At 35.8% G+C, this 19,889-nt stretch overlaps 1 protein-coding gene across 1 annotated transcript in view; it reads right to left on the bottom strand.

Moving 5' to 3' along the window:
• Positions 1-19,889, bottom strand: part of LOC148948988 (protein TANC2-like) — a 205,007-nt gene that overhangs the window by 109,734 nt on the left and 75,384 nt on the right. The window contains exon 7 of the mRNA XM_089095078.1: positions 19,636-19,788. Coding sequence (XP_088951204.1) covers positions 19,636-19,788 — 153 coding nt within the window. The remainder of the gene's footprint in view (positions 1-19,635; positions 19,789-19,889) is intronic.

Raw genomic sequence — 19,889 nt, forward strand, 5'->3', positions numbered from 1 at the left:
AAAAACGTATCAAAATTGTGTTTAGGCTACATCCATTTTTGTTGTGTTTTAACGTGAGGGACAACAATTTCGGGGGAGGCGTCAAGCCCCTTAACCTACCCCCCCCTGGATACGGCCTTGTTCCCTGGTATGCATGTAAAGATATAAAGTTTACAAAAAAAACGCATTAAAAATTTCTTTATATTCATTTTTGTTACGTTTTTACGAGTCGGACAAACATTTGGGGGGGGGGACAAACTTACTAACCCCCTCTTCCTTGAGGCGGCCTTGATAGGTGGCAACCACTAGGAACAAGACTTGTCCTATGGATAGGATAGAGTTAACTATTGATGCTCTAAAACCTGCTCTAAGAATCCTGAGAAATGTTCTTTCAAGGTAGGCCTACTTATTTATCTCCAAAAAAACTATTTATAAAAAAAAACTAAGCTTATCAGAGAAAAAAACCTCTCAGAGTCGTTAAATATATACATGTCCGACCCTTAGGTCTAGTAAAAACATTTTCCTGGAGTAGATGTGATAAAAAAAAGTGACAAAATACGTATTTTCACCACTATGTTCCTCGGGGGGGGGGTCGCCTTGGATCGGTTTTAGAGAAATTCCTCCCCCCTGTCTCTTGTATGCAGAGTCACTTGTAAAAAAATTTACAATGAGGGGACACCCCCCCCCTACATAGGTCTCTCGCTTAAAAGGTAGGATAAAGCAAGATAATCAATTGACTTCTAAGGTGATGTTGGATATTCATGATGTGGATAAGCCCTTTTCCAAAAAAAAAAAACAGCTAAAAAAACAGCTAAAAAAAGTTCACAAGGGTTCGCGAAGCTATCACAAGGGGTCCACGGTGAATTCTTGTTTTAGCATGCATTATCTTGTTTTATTAAGCAACTACCCTCTTAGTAAGGGCGGATCCAGGATTATTTTTTCTGGTGGAGGGGTTTACTAATTTTTGACTCAGTTTTTGACTAATTTTACTGGTTTTTACCTAGGTTTTACTAATTTTCTACTTATTTTCGGCTCGGTCAAAAATTTCGGGGGGGGGGGGGGGTTCAAACCGGGTATCCCCCTGGATACGGCCTTGCCTCTTAGATTTTATTTTTTGCATTAAAACAACTTCACACTATTTCATTTAATTCGAAAATATAATTTACAAAGGTAAGCTTTTTTTCTTAGAATCTACCTTCAGATATCTAATAATTGTCATTAGGTCCTACATTATACATTTATGCATTCTTCTGTAAGAGCACAATTTTCCCTTTAGCTTTAACGTGTCCGCATGATATGTAACTAGTTTTTGGGGGTCGGCCATGGTACAAATTTTGCAAACCACTGGTCTAATCCATTCGTAAACTGGGGAATTAGAAAAAAAAACCTCCAGGGTTTCTAATCCCCAGATTTAGAATAAAATATTAAATCCCCCCCATAGATTCTAGGAATACCTTTTTTGTATCTCTTCATTAAAAACAAGAGGATAATCCTTGTCCCCCCCCCCATATTTACACAAATTGCTATCCTTAACCCCTCTAACCCGCTCCATTTTTATTAGGCGATTGTATCCACCATTCAATAAGCGTATGAAAAGCAGACAACAATCAAACAGTGAGCTTGACAATTCGAAGAAATAGCCGTAAAAAGGTGGAAACTATAATAAAACTATAAACATAACTAGCCGATTATGATGAACCTGGCATTTTAACCCCAATCAAACCTTTATTAATGTAAATTATAGGACCCAAATGAATATGGAAAAAGTGGAAATAGCAATCAATTTTACATCCACACTGAGAAAAAAACTTCTGCCGCCTGTTTCACTATTCAAGGCGCATCAGAGCAAAATTTATCGAAGCGGTTTTTAAGGGAAACGTGATGTGGCTACTAATTACATGTATAACAAAAGGGTTGGCTACTCACTAGACCCAAAACCCACTCAAAAGACTCAATTTCAATAGGTATGTGACAAGCGGGTTATTCACTTTCAAAAATCGTGTGCACCATGTGGCATGAAGCGGATGTGTGCCACGCGAGGTGTACATCAGGTGGTGGGGAATGGGTCGTCCTCCCGAGTTAGTACAAGCATTAAAAAACAAAAGAATAGGTCTGTTTTAAAATTTCAAGAGCCAAAAAAAAATGGTAAGGATGAGGATAAACATATTGGACACGCAGACAAATCGTCTGCGGTCATTCAAAAGACGGTATGTAGCACAATGTAAAATTTAAAGAAGTGAAGGGGAACTGAATAATGTGCTTCGCGTTTTTTTTAGTCTAACTAAGGACCAGTTGCTCGTACAAGTAAGATTTTTAAGTATCAAGGGCAGTGAAAACAAAATCTTTATTTTTGGATTTCGTTAAGTAGAGAGTTCCTCTACCCATATGTTAAAAATTATGAAAAATCGGGGATTGTATTCTCAATGGAAAATACCTCCGTATGCAGTTATGCAGCTTTCGGTAGTAGCGGTTGCCAAATACAAAAAGCATGAAAAATCGGCGAAAACAATAAAATATAATAATGAACCATGGTACCTTAGAAGGTGTAGCTTTCGTTTGAGGGGCAACATTGAGGGTCTTTTCGGATCAACAGATTGTCAATGCTTAAACGAAAAAAAAACGAAAAGCGTTGTCGAATATAATGAAAAAGTTTAGCTTGTTTATCTATCATGATTCATCGTGACAACACTAACACAAATATGGTATTCCCGAAAAACTTCATAAATTTGAAACAACCAAAAGGGAAATCCATGAAAAGGGAAATCCAAAAGGGAAATGATATGAATGGACCTAACATGGGTCCTAAAAATAAGTGAGAAAGCACAAACATATATATTTTTAAAAACAGAAAAATCTGGAAATTAAATTTTTAAATGGCAAAAAATAAATTAAATTTTAAATAAATTAAATTAAAATAAATACACAGTCATGCAGTTTTTGGTAGTAGCCGGCACCAAATATAAAAAAAAATCGTGGGTGAAAAACTACCAAAAAAGCTAAAAGCAAACAGCAGTAAACAACATATAAATATGTGGGGGGGAGGGGCTTATTCGTATTTTTAAAATCTAGGGGGCAATTATTTTGTTTAATCAATTTTTTCAATGAAATTAACAAAAAAGGCATTATACAAAATCTAGGGGGAGGGGTGTGTGGCAAAAAATCTAGGAGCACAAATCCCCCACCCTCCCCATTGATATCAATGGGTTACACAACACCTTTGAAGTCGACTGATTGGTTGACAGAATCAGCCTCTGAAGAACTCAGTACTGTACTGACATGACTTGTCCAGCCTTAGGGAGATAATTAAGATTTTCTGCTAATTGGATGATCTTTTACGCATTATTTCTTTCTAGACACAACTTGAAACTAGACATAACCAGGTCCATTCGCAAGGATTCCTTTGGGTCCTTGCCCTCCCCAAGGCCTTAGGCATTTTACAACTTTTCCCATATCTTCCCCTATTTTTCAAATAATTTATATATATATTTTTTTTTGCTGCTTATTAGTGCCTTACGAAAGAAAACCCAATTTACATGCTTGGGCATAACCATCCCTAAACTGGTGCTAGACGTGTTCCCCCTGGAAAGTCCCCCACTCACAGAAAGTTCCCTAAGAAAATTCCCCCGTAAAATCATCCCACATGCATAATTCCCCCCACATGCAACACTGAGAGTCCAAAGAGAAACTATGACAAATAAAAATAATAAACAAAAGAATAAATTTCAGAATATTACATCTATTTTCCAAAACATAAGTAGGATGTGTAGTGAAGAATATCCTATAGTATTTATTTTTACGTTTTTATTTATTTATTCATTCAATATTTCAATTCGAACCTTTTTACAACTTTTCACATATCATCTCCTATTTCTTAAGTAATTCACAATTTGTTTTCTTTTTATTAGGGCCTTTCAAAAGAAATACCCAAGCACGTGTTTGAGCATAACTTAATTATGAAGGATTCGTGCCAAACTATATAAGTTTCCACCTATCAAATAAAACGGAATGAAAATGTAGAAAAAACGGGATTAATATTTCAAATAAGACAGTGGAAAATAAACGAAAATTATTTTGTTCACAAATAATAATAATAGTCCGAATTTTGACTTCAAGTCCTGAACCCTTTATAAACGGGAATTCAAAATAAAATAAAGAAAAATAAAAAGACAAATGATATAAAACTCACTTCTTAATAATGTCCAATGTGATTGTTCACCATGCAATAGCAACAAATCAAACAAAAGCAGGGGGAAAACCTCTTCGTTACTTTCCATAACTTATTTCGGGGGGGGGGGGGGTATGAAAACAGCACATCGGAGATAGAAAGGGCGAAACTAGTAGTTGAATTGTGTTAAATCGTTATAAACATCATTCAAGGGGCCCATCATGGGGCCATCATCATGGGGCCCAATATTTGTTTCGGGGGGCAAAATTTCGGCACGATAAAAAACAATCCATCAAAGATAGATTAATCATATGTGAAATAAAAATAATTATGGGAAAAATAGTAAAAGCTTCGCAATTTTAGGGGGGAGGACTTTGGGGGACACTAACTCATCTAATTGGACGAGGGGTCACCTACCTAAGAGGTGTTTTTGTTTAATCACTGTTTGTTTTGATTCATCTAAATATAGTGTTCCAAATTTCGTAGGAAGGGGGAAGGTTTCCAATGTTTTCTGACTATTTTAATAATGATACAGACAATTAGATACATTACAAAAACTCATTTAAAGGTCGGAGAATTGCTATAGCAACATTCATCTAAATGGATTTAACTTTGATAAGAAGAGAACAACTTCAATCTTAATTGTATTCAAATTAGTGTAAAGCTTTCTAAGTGGCGTGTCTCCAACTGAGCAATATATTTATCACTTTTATTGCTATTTTATACCTCGCCCGGAAATAAAACAGTAATTTCACAGCTTCACTCCACTCCTTCAAAAATTATTTTATGTTGTTTTAAAAGTGATCTTAAAGAAGATATCATGAAGTGATTCTAGGTGATCGTATGTTCGATTTCCCCATTTGACAGAACACTTTCCAAAACAAATTTAGACTTGAATTTTTAAAATTGACGTTTCCTGATGATAGAATAATCACAGCAACACGTTTCATCGTTCAAAGCACAGTTCATATCAATTATCCAGTAAGCTTATCGCAGATCATTTCTGGTCTTCGTTCTCGGTGCGAACAAAAAGCTCCTCCCACTTCTTTCTGCATTAGCGGGTTAGTCTGTTTCCGATTGTTTCCAACAAAGTGCATTATTCGTAATAGCGGGTTTCCACTTGTTTCCGATTAGATCACAGTCTGACTTGTCTACCCGTGCAAAGATCTGATGCCGCCTATGTTTCTATCTGCAAAAACGTTCTCTGGAGCACTCGCACCTTGGTCCGGGTTTTTATAATGGGTGAGATAGGGAAAGATCATACTGGATAATTATATAAACTGTGGTTCAAAGCTAGTAAAAAAATTTGGTACTGGTGCATTATACCTAACACAGCGCTATGACTGTCCAATGAATACAGACATGGAGATCCGTCTAACGGGTATTTGCTATCTAAATTGATCTAAAAGCGTGGTTTCTCATTGAATTTACAATATTTAAACTGTTGGTTTTTGGGGTTTACGGAGGGGGGGGGGTGCCTAGGTTAGGTTACGTATTTAATATATGCTATGCTTTACCCCACCCCACCCCCTAATGTGCAAATATATAGCCCAAATTTGTTTCTAAACTATTATATATTCATCCTTTTTTATTTTATTTCATTAGCATTAACCAAACTTGAATTATTTCGTGTGTTAGGTATAATGCACCGGTACCAAAAATGTTATTGAAAATCATACTGCGTCAAATAGTACAACAAACTAAAATCTAGCTTAAAAGATTGATTCATTACTATGCCAAAAAAATACTAATTCCTTTACTACAGTGAATTGCTATTACAAATGAATCAAGGCGTCACAAACAGACTCCCTTTATATGGTCATGAATACAAAAAAATCACTAACACGCACGACAGAGCATAAGCAAAAAAGGTGTGATCTGTATTCGAGTTGTAATTTACTACTTTGTTAACTAATCTTAAGCGTTGAAGCAATTTTAACACAAGGCCTTTCAATTGCTATTGTCGATCAGAACACTAAATTGTACCTACTCAGAGGTCATGCGTCATGGTCGGGCAAAAAATTAGCATTATTAGCCTATTGAACCCGTTGGAAACAGGTTTATTACTGCTGAAACTTATTGCAGCACCAAGGGCCCTGGGCCCATCACCCCAGCTAACGTTCCTCGTCCACCCACTCTCTTCAGAACTCGATTCTTTTCTGCTTCTAATAAAGTTCCCATTTACTTTAATTCTTTTTTGGTGACTTTTTCCCACCGAATTTGAAGATGCCCAGCTGAGTTTTGTTTGGCTACAGCTAAATTGCCAAAAAACTCGGTTTTTCGGCAACCCCGGAATTATTTGAAATCAAAACAATTTTTCACTTTAGGGCAGAATTGGATTTCTAAAAAATAAAGATGTGCAGTTAAATTTCGCGATGCCAGAAGATTAAACCAAACCTTTGCGTGGAAATTCATTGGTTTTCATGGGGGGGGGGGTGTGTCTATCTCTTCAGAAGATGGCAATTTAAGATCCGTGTCCAAACTTTTTTTTATTTCATTTTACGTTTTCTTCTCGAAAACGTTCTTGGAAGGTCTACAGGGGATTAGGATTATAGGTAATCTCTGCCATGGCTCCATTTCCATCCATCTTCTCGATGTAGCCTATATAAGCACTGGATGAGTCAAAATAATGCGATTAAACTCAACTTGAAAAGGAGTGCTTGAAAGAATAACTTCAAAAAAGTAACTTGTTATACTGAAAACTAACTTGAGTAAACTTGCTGACAGTAAACTGAAAAATAACTTGAAAATAACTTTGAAAATAGAATAACTTGAAAAATAATGTCGTTTGTTTCTTTTTTTCGGCCTTTTTCATAGTCTTAGACCCACTTTTTTGTTAATATTTTTGTTCTTTAATGTTCTTAACCATTAAATGTATTCAGATTATTTTTAATTTATATTTAATTAATTTTAATATTTAATTGACTTCGCAGCGAATTGATGGGGTAGCAGCCTCCCTCTAATTCATAGTTATTTTTTGCCTATTTGATGTTTTAACTACACTGCACTTGTCTATCAAAACTTGTTCTTTTCATTAAATTTATGTACATGAATTATCTAACCCCAAAAGATATTGAAGATTCAAATAGAGGCAGGTGCATACAGGGGTTCCAGGGATTTGAATCAGACGAAGTTAAGAGCGTTTTCACAATTGGAGGGAGTTTCTTCAATTTGCTATTACCAGCACTTTATGCGATGAATGTTTATTTTTGTTATTATCTATTTTGTCTTTCGAATTCTTTCTTTTCTTTCAATTTCTAGCCTTTAATGTGTCTTTCATTATTCATTTTATTAATCATTTTCCCCGTTGAGAAAAAAACAAACTTCCTGGCAGATAGTAGTATATATTTTGAGCTATATTACTATAATTGTATTATATATTTGAACTATATTTGAGCGATATTACTTAAATGGTTTTGCATTCATAATTTTGTTATTATTTTTTTCGTTGAGATAAGATTTATATTTTTCTAAATCTATTATGCCCGAGGCCAGGAAGTTGTTTTTAAGATCGAGGGGTTTCCCACAGACCGCATCTGGTATTATACATGTTGGAGCATCATTTGTTCTGGCACGGGCAGAACACTTTGGCACGCGACACCTCGTGTACAAGAGTGGGCAGTTCATCGGTTAATATAATCTTAACAAATGATAACTATCAGTATTTTGGGGTGGTAAATTTTCCGAGTAACTGAATATTGAGAATTTTGTGTAGGTTATGTACGGAATTTTTTCTCTTCTTTTCTTCTCTTTTTCCTTCTTTTCGTAACTTTTCATCAATTTTATATATTTTCATCACCCTATTCTTCTAAGTTATTTAATTCTTTTCTGTACATTACTTTTCTTCAAATCAATTTAATGGTTTATCAAAAATATGGAAAATTCAGTGCGTAGCCTATGCACAATTCAGGCTATATATTTGACCATTAGAGTGGTAGTGGTGGGAAAGTTCAGTTGCGACGCAAATGGATGTTATTTTTGGATTCATGATGAAATTCTGATTCCAAAGGTAGGCCTATGTCTAATTCTTGGCCATCTCAATATTCAGGTAATTAAAAAATTTACCCAAAGGGTAGTCTAATTTATGAATATCTGGAAATTTTAGGTACTTGGTAAGGTATTGAGCCAGGTCGTATTCAGGGAGGGTATAGGGTTTTTTGTTCACTCGAATAAAAATAACAAAAATACACGCAAACAATTTTCTGTGCGTTTTAAAAGTTTTTACTCCCCCCCCTCCTGAGCGAAATTCTGGATACGTCATTGGCAGTGACTCATCAAGCCAAAACTAGGGACGTAGTTTCAACCCTTTTGTAGTTTCAACCAACTCTTATCTTATCTTGTCATTGGCAGTGACTCATCAAGCTAAAAAAACCACATTCCGGGAACAATAGACATTAGAACATCAAAATCTTATCTAGATATGTACACCACTTGGTGGAGAGGTGAAACCCCTCGATCTCGAAAACAACGTTCCGGGGCATAATAGATTTTAGAACACAAAAATCTTATCTAGACAAGAAAAGTGATGATAACAGCATTAGCAATGCAAAACTCATCCAAACAAAATCAGGAGATTTAGACAAGACATTTAACTTGTAGAGAACACAGGTACGTGGGTTACTACAGACACAACACCTGTCCAAAATAGTTGATACCCAGGAGGGTAGACAAAGAATCAGTTTTGTGTCAAGCAACCCTTCCAAAAAAGGGATTTTATAGGAGTTGTATTCATCCTACCAATTATTTTTTATATGGCAGATGTTTAGCTACTTGTACTACTCAGAAAATAAGTAGGCAATTATTAAGGACAGAGCCAAGTTACAATTAAGGACAGTTTAGTTGTCTGTGAAAAAATAACAAGCAAATACAGTGTTAACTGTCAAACGTAAAAGAATACATGCACAATTTGATGAAGATACAGGTGCCCATGGATCTAACCCTTAGGGGACGGGTCAGAAACCTTTTCCTATGAGTGGGGGGTCGCTTAAAAAAGTCAGGGGGAATCCCCATTTATACACGTAAGTTGATATGGGGCATAGAGTTGTGCCCCCATACCTAATTTTGGCCAATATGTTCGTACATGGGCGACAACTTGGGGAGGGGAGTGGCAATCGTCCTTCCTAGATTTTGAAAATATATCCCCCCCCCATATTTTCGTGAATTGGGCCACAATTTCCGTATGCCCTCTTCAACAATTTCAAGCACGGACTATTTAAGGTTATATTTGTAATTATGATGATGTCATTTTCTATGTTATGTACAGTACCTTTTTATCCTTATCCATAGAGTACAAATTGCCTAAAACATAATATAGCCTAGTTGATTTTAGCTAGTTCACTACATATTAGGCTGTTTTGCTATGTTTTTTGGAAAAAATATTCTTCTCTTCATAATATTTTTCAATTTACGCCAATAACTATTAACTATTAAACTATAATTTTTTGGGGTTTAGGGGGAAAGGAAGGTACCTAGGTTAGGTTACGTATTTAATATATGCTATGCTTTACCCCCCCCACCCCCTTAATGTGCAAATATATAGTCCAAATTTGTTAATAAACTATTACATATTCATCCTATGGGTTTTTTTTCATTAGCATTAACAAAACTTGACTTTTTAGACAGGCCCATATAGTGCACCAGTACCGTCTGTTGTTGAATAGTGCTTGCTTGAAGGAAGAAGCGAATTTTTAGATTAAACATTATCTTATTTCAGTAAATAATTTAGATATCGAAGAGGAATAGCCAGGGCAGGTACGTACGCAGAAATTTAGGTAATTTCGGAGACCACACTGCCTTTCCATGACGATAAATAAAAGTTCAAATAGGGATAAAATCCTTTTAATAGACAGTGTTTCATAAACAGTGATAAAATTTCACAAGAAATACTAGATATTTCGGTCACATATGCAGAGACCGTCATCAGTATTAAGAGTTTTTGGTACTTACGCATTATATGGGCCTTTACAAGGAAAACAGTCACGAAAAACCCGCCAGATGGGTTAATTCAAGAGACCGCTATAGAGTAATGCAGTGCAAAGCTTGTTTTTCATTGCGTTTACGATATTTAAACTATTATTTTTTGGGGTTTAGGGGGAAAGGAAGGTACCTAGGTTAGGTTACGTATTTAATATATGCTATGCTTCACCCCCTAACCCCTTAATGGGCAAATATATAGTCCATATTGTTAATAAACTATTTTATATTCATCATATTTTATTTTTTTCATTAGCATTAACAAAACTTGACTTTTTAGAAAGGCCCATATAGTTGCACCAGTACCGTCTGTTGTTTAATAGTGCTTGCTTGAAAGAAGAAGCGAATTTTTAGATTAAACATTATCTTATTTCAGTAAATAATTTAGATATCGAAGAAGAATAGCCAGGGCAGGTACGTACGCAGAAATTTAGGTAATTTCGGAGACCACACTGCCTTTCCATGACGATAAATAAAAGTTCAAATAGGGATAAAATCTTTTTAATAGACAGTATTTCACAAAAAGTGACAAAATTTCACATGAGATACTAGATATTTCGGTCAAATATGCAGTGACCGTCATCAGTAGTAAAAAGTTTTTACTAGGATGATGGTCACTGCATATGTGACCGAGATATCTAGAATATTTTGTTAAATTTTATCACTGTTTGTGAAACACTGTCTATTAAAAGGATTTTATCCCTATTTGAACTTTTATTTAACACAGGAGTTTGTTTCGGGGGGGGGGGGCAGTCCTTGAAATCCTTCATTCTGTGAGAAGTATCAGAAAATTCTGGGAAAATAAAAAATGGTAATTTAGGGGGGGGGCACGGACCCGGAGCCAACCCCCCCCCCCCCCCCTGCGTACGTGCCAGAGCCAGGGGATTTATATCGAAATTCCCAAATTATGTTTAGAGGAAAAAGTTATATTAAATGCAATTAAAACGTGCTTTTCCGAGGGGATTAATGGCACAACTTTAACTGAATAATGGAGTGCATACAAATATATTGGCTTTTATGCTAAGGATTCAAGAGACTTTCGACGTGCTTGATAGGGTGTACAATAAAAATCCAACATATTAGATGGTTTCCTTATGCAATGCGAAACTCCCAGATTACAGCTAGTCAAATTAATACACAAGCAATTAACAGAAACACCCATAGATTTTTGGTAAGATTAAGAAAGGGACTTATTAATATTTATCTAGTGTCCTCACAGAACAAAATACAGCACGCGGAAAACAGAATAGTAATCTACGCAATAGTCAGACAAGTGGGCAGATTGTGAATGTTTCTGTTTTGTTTTTTCTTACGGAGCGAGTCTTCACATAGTGACAATTTGCTGAAGAGTTTGGCGTCAATTGAGGGAGAGGGTTTATTCCCATAGACTTCCCCCACTCTAGGTTTTGAAAATTATCTTTTTTTTGTGGGGGGGGGGGGTAAGTCCACTTTCATTACAAACTTTTTTGGGGGGTGGGAGGGTAATTTCGTTAAAAAATACCTTGTTTGTTTTTTTTTCATGGGGAAAAATTTTAAAAACGACAAACTTGTCCCCCTATATTTTAAAACATACATTTTATCCCACAAATTTTCGTGAACTAAACCCACTGTTTGCCATCAGTCTGTTTTGCATCCTCATATTCTGGAATTGATCTGGCTTCAGGTGTGTACACACAAAATGAGGGTCTGCAGACCCATCAATTTCCTAAATCTCTAGACCTTCCCGGCTTTTCAACATTCTTCGTATATTCCACCTATTTCTGAGTGTTTTTTGATCGATTTTACTGCCCTTTCCCCCAAATTTGTTCCTGCCTGATTCTGCAGCCACTTGTGCTGATGTGGTACGGGGTCTCTCTGGGTCAAAATGATTTTAAAAATTTGTCTATAGCCGTCACGACTTGGCTATGGGAGCAGGCCAAGTCAAAGGACTTTTTTCATCTAGACATCTAGTTTAGGCTATGCGCGACACCGAAATAAGCTCCTAAAAATTTCCATAGAAACCGTCTTTTGATGATAATTATATAATGGTAAAAATGAAGAATGCCATTATTTTATCTTTATTTTGGACTTCAGGGGGGTCTTAAACCTCCAAAACTCTCTCCGAAACCCCAATGCCAACACTTGTCGGTGTGAACTTCATTCCCCTACATATTCCTTTGTTAATCCTATTTTATATATTAGAACATATATCTATTGCCTTGTTGTTATATATGAAATAAGAATAACAAAGAGATATGTTTGGGAATGGAGTTCGCATCGGTTTTCTTGGCTGTTCACCAAGCAATAACATGGAAGCGTTTTTAAAGATATGTAAAATTTTGATAAAATGTCGATCCGTAATGGAAAGTGATGAAGTTCAAATTCGGAGCCCCGGCCATCACACAGAAAATAAAAATTGGATAAATGTGCTAGCTCAAACCATCATGCCCAAATTCAAATGGCACATCCATCCAAAAGGCAAAAAAACAGGTTCTGCATAAAAAATTACACCCGGTACTTGTGCATTATATCCTACACAGCGCGAGAGACTGTACCAGAAAATACCACTGTAAACCAGTCAAACAGGTATTTGCAATGGATAAATGGAGTGCAAAGTGTGATTTCTTTTGGTGTTTACTATATTTAAACTGTTTTTTTTTGGGGTTTAGGGTACCTTGGTTAGGCTACTTATTTAATATATGCTATGCTTTACCCCCACCCCCTGATGTGCAGATATAGCCTATAGCCGAACTTAGTTTCTAAACTATTATATTTTCAGGTAGTTATGCATTATAACTAAACCAGCGCTATACATGAAAGTCAAGTTTGGTTATTGCTAATGAAATGAAATAAAATAGGATGAATATATAATAGTGTAGAAACAAATTTAGGCTATATATTTGCACATTAGGGGGGTGGGGGCAAGGCCGTATCCTGGGGGCGGTTACCCGGTTTGAACCCCCCCCCCCGAAATTTTTGACTGAGTCGAAAATAAGTCGAAAATTAGTAAAACTTAGGTCAAAATCAGTATAATTAGTCGAAAACTGAGTCAAAAATTAGTAACCCCCCCCCCGAAAAAGTCAAAATTAGTAGCCCCCCCCCCCGAAAAAAAAATCCTGGATCCGCCCTTGGTGGGGGGTGAGCATAGCATATATTAAATACGTAACCTAACCTAGGTACCCCCCCCCAAACCCCAAAACAATCGTTTAAGTATTGTAAACTCAATAAAAAACCGCACTTTGCCATCAATTTATCTAGCAAATACCCATTTGTCTGGTTTCCTTGTACAGTCTATAGCGATGGTTTAGTTATAATGCCTAAGCACCTATTTTCATACTATTTTATTTTATTTCATTAGCATTAACAAAACTTGACTTCTTTCGTGTGTAAGATATAATGCACAAGTACCTTACACCCTCTTATTTCCACTCTCTTAAAAAATAACAAAAATGTCATGATATGTTTTTGCTAAAGAAAAAACGAAGAAATACTTTTCAAACCGAAGAAGCGAATAGCCTAACATTAATCTATCCAAACCTAAGGATAGTGCTTCTTGCATTTCAACAAGCCAAAAGATAAAACCTTAACCTCATCCAAATTTAGATACAGCTTTTCACTTGTATAATTACTGCATAATCAAACAATTAACTCGTCTTTTTTTCAAGTTTTGAACCCCTATCCAAACAACAGATGGGTAGCTACCATAAAAGGCAAAAGTAAAGAGAGAATGAGTCACACTGCATCAACGGTTTCTTCCAGAGCAGGTTCTCAACTATAAATTAGTATGCAGGTCCATTTTCATCGCTAAAATACCAAGTTCCGGCACGTTAATTATACTTACCATGGTAAAAAGTGGATGCTGCTCTTATGAAATACGTATATGAAAGATGCAATATAACGGGGCTGTGAAATTTCCCTCAAGATTAATTTTAAATGAAAGGAAAACCTTGTATAGTAGAAACTTCTGGATATTTTGAGGGAGTGTGGGGGGGGTGTTTTCATTGGCCCACAAAAATACTTGAAATTAAGATATTTTAGTCTAAAAGCCAAGACTCGAAAATAAAGTGCTTTTGAGGCTACTCCTAGCAGATACATACAAAGGGGGGAGGGAATAGAGGGCTAAGGACCCTTTCGCTCTCCCAAATTCATGGTAGTTCCATTAGCTTCCCCATGTTTCTTTATTTCCATTTAATTAGCCTATTTTTGTTGTTTTTCAAGGTTGTGCCCTCGCACAACCTTGTGCGAGGAGTAAGACTCCTACGGAGGAGTAAAGACTCCTCCTTATACCTCCCTCTTAATCCTTCTCCTGTTTTATTCGTAATTGGAAATTATGCGACGTCACTACTTTTCGGCAATTTATATTTTATTATTGCGGTTATATTTAGCTATACATTGATAATGAATTTGAATTTAACTGAATATATTTTGGTATTAAAAATTACAAACTGGCAGTTTTGTTCGCACATATTGCAACCTACAGCAATGGAAATAAGCAGCGATAATCATTCTCTTACTCCTCGCTTGGTTGAGTATGTTAACATGAATGTACCAGAACACTTTAGCTTTATTATAATATTATATATAGTATAATATTGTATATATTATATTATTTCCATATATATATATATATATATATATATATATATATATATATATATATATATATATATATATATATATATATGTGTGTGTAATATTCTAACTGTATATTATAACTAAAGTTGATTTTTTTTTTACAAGTTAGTAATTATGACGCCCTTTTCAATCTTTCAAGAAATCGTAAATCGAATTCAGTTTTTTTTTTCGCTTTTTTAAAAAGTAAGTTTCACCCAGCAAAAGGTCCGGAATTTTAAAAGGGGAAACACAAAGTAAAATTCAGGAAAATTGCGAAAAATCATTTCCGGAATTCAAATTAGCAAAAAAAAAACGGAAATGATATCATTCACAGAGGCGTGGTACTTTCCGAAGAATCCGACACAAATAAAATTAGCAATTTCATTTAGCCAATTCAAACAAGGAAACCAGCAAACATAGACTTAAACAAATATTAAATTTGCATGTCTATTTGAAAGATAAAATAAAGTGCTTCTTAAAGTACTTTTTTAGAGTTTTACAGTTACTAGTTAATGTCTGACCTATACACAACTACAACAACAAGGTCAAGTCAACTGTGGAAACTCAAAATCAGAATTTTCTACAAGGGGGGGGGGTGGGCTATAAAAAATCTTAATTTGAATAAAACTGCCAATAAATTCAGACGATTTTAGGATTTTGGGTGTACGGGCCCTAGAGTCCCCCCCCTCAAACGAGCCTGATTTTACAAAACATACATTTTACATATGAGTATTTTCAGGTATTTGTCTAATTTAAGATCTAACAATTACTAGTTGTTCATTGAGGATTGTATCTGTCCATTTTTACCCACATTACCCTAAAAGATTCTTTTTAGGCCCTTGAAACATGATCAAGACTAACATGGCGTGAGAAGCTGAATATTTTACCCCAAACAAAAACAAAAATCCATCTGCAAACAAAAAAGTATAGTTAGGGTGGAACATCGGGAGACTTTAATATATTCAAGGACAAAAGAGAAATTGAGAAACAGTTTAGAGCAACCGATTCGACCTTATATTCAAGGGGATGTGTTAAAAATATTAGTTTCACAAAAAATGACTTAACGCCTTTTGATTTGCTGCAGTCTCAGCGGTTTCGCAGATTATATAGTAAGCAAAACTGGGTTCTCAATTCTCTGTTTTCTAATTTAATAAAGATTTCTATCCTTCAGGGTCGTATCCAGAACCTTAATCTGGGGGGTAGAGAGAACTATTTGGAGAGACAGGGATTTAACTATGAATGAGTTAATTTCATACGAGTCTATTTAAAAATTTAAAAATTACTTTAAACGAAAAAAACGGCACCCTAACCTTTTGAAAGTTGGGTCCAAGGCCCCACTTAAGGCTCCCCGGCAGACTGAAAATTATAAATTCAGTAAAGTATAACTTTACACTTTCTTCGGAAGTGTCTTAATCAGAACTGTTTTCAAACAGGCTCTTTGCCAAATTTCGTGCCCTTTTGTCTGGGGCTACACGGATGACATTGCCACCAGATGCACGTTTTTACGACCTTTCAACAGTTCTAATTTCAAGGTCTATTTTATAATTTATGTACGCTGCCATGTGGACCTGTGGGATAGGCCAGGGAAATGCAGGGTGGTAGGGTACCCTCCAGTCAGTTTCGTCTCTAATTGGGGCCATTTTAAAATTTGTGATCGAACGAAGACAGTTCGTTATAACCACAGTTTATAGAATTAGCAGTATGATCATTCCCTATCTCACCCATTATGAAAACCCGGACCAAGGTGAGAGTGCTCCAGAGAACGTTTTTCCAGATATAAACATAAGCGGCATTAGATCTTTTCACCGGTAGACAAGTCAGATTTCTCTTGGACGCGAAACAAGTGGAAACCCGCTATTACGAATAATGCACTTTGTAACCATTTCTCATTGATTGACAAAAACAGATTAACCCGCTAATGCAGAAATAAGTGGGAGGAGCTTTTTGTTCGCACCGAGAATGAAGACCAGAAATGATCTGCGATAAACTTACTGGATAATTCTATAAACTGTGGTTATAACGGTGGCTCCAGCTATTGGTAGCAAAGGACTGCTCATAACAATCTGTTGGGTAGGGGTACAAATTCACAAAAATGTAGGTGGGGCCAAAACTATTTTTCAAAATATAGGTGGGGGGGCAATTCAAGGAAAATAAAAAAAATGTATCCTTCAACTAAAACATCAAAAAAATATATTTCAAACTCTGAGAGAAAACTAAAAATCTACGAGGTAATTCCCCCCCCCCCAATTGGCACCCCCTGCCGGCGGGCCTCTCCGGCAGTTGTGTTTTCGGGCATACACTATAGCACAGAGTTTACTTCGGATCAACTTCGAATATCAACTTACTTCTTATGTTCTTCACTGTCCCATAGTATTGATATCGACTTTCGCTTTATTTTTAAATCCACATTGGTACTTACGTGTTATCCCAATCACACTCAAGAAATAAAGTTTGGTTTATCCTAATGAAATATACCTAAATATGATGAAAATGTAATACTTTAATAACAAAATTATGGAAACTACACAGGCACGTACGCAGGAATTTGTTTCGGGGGGGGGGGCAAATCCTTCAAACCCATTATTCTGTGAGAGAAATGAGAAAATTATGGGAAAATGAAAAAATCGTGAGATTTCGGGGGGGGGGGGGGCAGGCCCGGACCCCCCCCTGCGTACGTCCCTGAAACTACAACAGAGAATTATGGAAAGCTGGCCGTTCAGAAAGCATTATATTAAATACCTAACCAACTCTATATATTAAATATTTAATTAAAATATACCTGCATAGTAGTTACTATGTGCATAGTAATTATTACTAGCTGATTATCAGAGAATTTTTTTTCGGAGGGGGTTTTACTCAAAAAACAATTCGGGGGGGGGGTGGGTTACACAAAAAACTCAAAAAGCGCATACAAATTTTTTTATGTTCGTTTTTGTTACGTTTTTACGAGTCAAATAAACATTTCGGGGGGGGGGGGTCGAACCGGGTAACCCCCCTGGATACGGGCCTGGTACCCTTTCTAAGGTTTAAAATAAAGCTGGAAACCTTACTCAGGAAAATAATCGTTTAGGACTTATCCCTTTACTTGATCACGAATCATTATACATTCTTTCATGTGGATGTTTCACTTTTTCTCAGTTTCATGTTGACCTCTCCCGGTCCCTAAGTGTTCAGCCGTCTTATATATCTGATCAAAATAATTGATTATCTCGTGATACAAAAATTATATTCAAATTCCTTTGCTCCTTCTCTAAGGTCAGAGTCAGACTTCGATCATGTAATGGCGAGTTATTGTGTGGGAATATGACGCCTGAGTCAGCGCGCCACTCAAAAAAATTGTTGGCTTCTTAGAAGTCATTTCGGTACTTGATAATAATACGGAACACACTCATGAATTACGCTTAGATCTCAGAAAATCGGTTTCATAGCTAGAAGGATAAGTGACGCATGTTGCAATGCATTGGACTTGTATAATTTGGGCATTAAGGGGGGGGGGGGGGTGTAGGTTAGGTCAAGGGAGCTGCCCAGATACTTTACCCCCCCCCTTAAAGGTGCAACTATAGAGCCCAAATTATATTATTATATGAACTAAAGCTTATATGAAGGTTATATTTCATTAGTTTACTTCTTGGGTGTGTTCCGTATTATTACCAAGTCCCGTTATTTCTAATTTTCTTTTATCTTTTTTGCACAGGATTCATTGGAATCTATTTATTCTACTTACTTTATTTTTGTATTCTATGCATTTTTTTTCTCTTTGTAAGTATGCGATATTTTTTTCTCTGAGTTAGTGACTCGTATGTCTTCCCTTGTTTTACAGGTCAAGGAGCCCTTGGGGAGATTAGTACATTATCGTATATATAGTTTATAGTTTATATAGTTTATTATCGTATAGTTTATATTATAAACTATTTATATAGTATAAACTATATCGTAGATACAGTTTATTATCGTATGTGTGTTTTATTATGAATAAATCTCATTTTATCTTACCCTTAGTCACAAACTATATGAGCACAACCTTATGTAGTTAGCTGCACACTTTAATTAAAACTGTATGTTAAACTGAAACTATATAATTGAATTGCGACTGAATAATATAACTGAAAACTATAATATAACTATAGTTGAATTATAATACAATAAATACAATTGAATTATAATACAATAAATATAGTTGAATTATAACCATATATACTGGAGTGGTCCATATTCTTTTCGGAGCGGGGAAAATTTATCCGGGAGCAAACACATGGCCATTATGCTAAGATTCCCCCCCCCTCCTGTGGTTTTGACGTTATTAACTTTTATACTCATTTGAAAAAAAGTAAATTAATCCGGGAGCAAACACATAGCCATTTTGCTAAGATTGCCCCCCCTCCTGTGGTTTTGACGTTATTAAATTTTATACTCATTTGAAGAAAAGAAGAGATAAAAAATCTGGAAATTTTTTTTTAATTTCAATTAAAAATATCCAAATTAATATTCCCTCGCCAAGTGCACCATTTTAAATTAGGCCTCTTTGAAGCTAGGGCCTTAAGATTACTCTCCCCTGCCTTCTTCTCACTGGACTTAGGGGTGCGGATCAAAATTCATTCAACTAGCTCGAAAGCGGTGAATTATAAAAATACATATAATACCAGAGTACCGATACGGTTCGATTGGGGAGGGCAAAGCTGTATGGGAAACAGACGATTTTTTCAGAAGGGCAAGGCGGGGTTCTTGATAGTCCAACAAAAATATTTTTAACCCAAAATATCCAATTTTTGGCAAATTTTCTGTTACTGTTCCAAGAATTCCGCTGGGCAGTCCTTGGACGGTAAAATATATTCTGCCTAAAAGTAGTTTTGCTTGTTTGTAGACTGGCATCTGTTTACAGCAATATATTCATAATACTAGGAATTTTCTTTGAAAAAAAATCTTACTTGTAACTGAATGTCTCCTGTTATTTGGTAATTGATTGGTCTTCTGTTGCTGGTGACCTGAGTTCACAGGAAGACAATTCATTGAAAATATAGAGCCCATGTTGTCAGTCGGGTTTTTGCAGTCCTTTTGATGTGAATCAACCCCCGAAGATCCTAAAATAATGATACAAAAGATTCATCAAAATGCATCGATCTTGGTCTGAACTTGACCTTTCTCTAGAATCTTATGTCATAAATATAAGTTTACACATAAA

The sequence above is a fragment of the Artemia sp. Qi Xiang Cuo genome, chromosome 9 (assembly GCF_049724085.1).
Source record: "Artemia sp. Qi Xiang Cuo chromosome 9, ASM4972408v1, whole genome shotgun sequence".
Classification (NCBI taxonomy): domain Eukaryota; kingdom Metazoa; phylum Arthropoda; class Branchiopoda; order Anostraca; family Artemiidae; genus Artemia; species Artemia sp. Qi Xiang Cuo.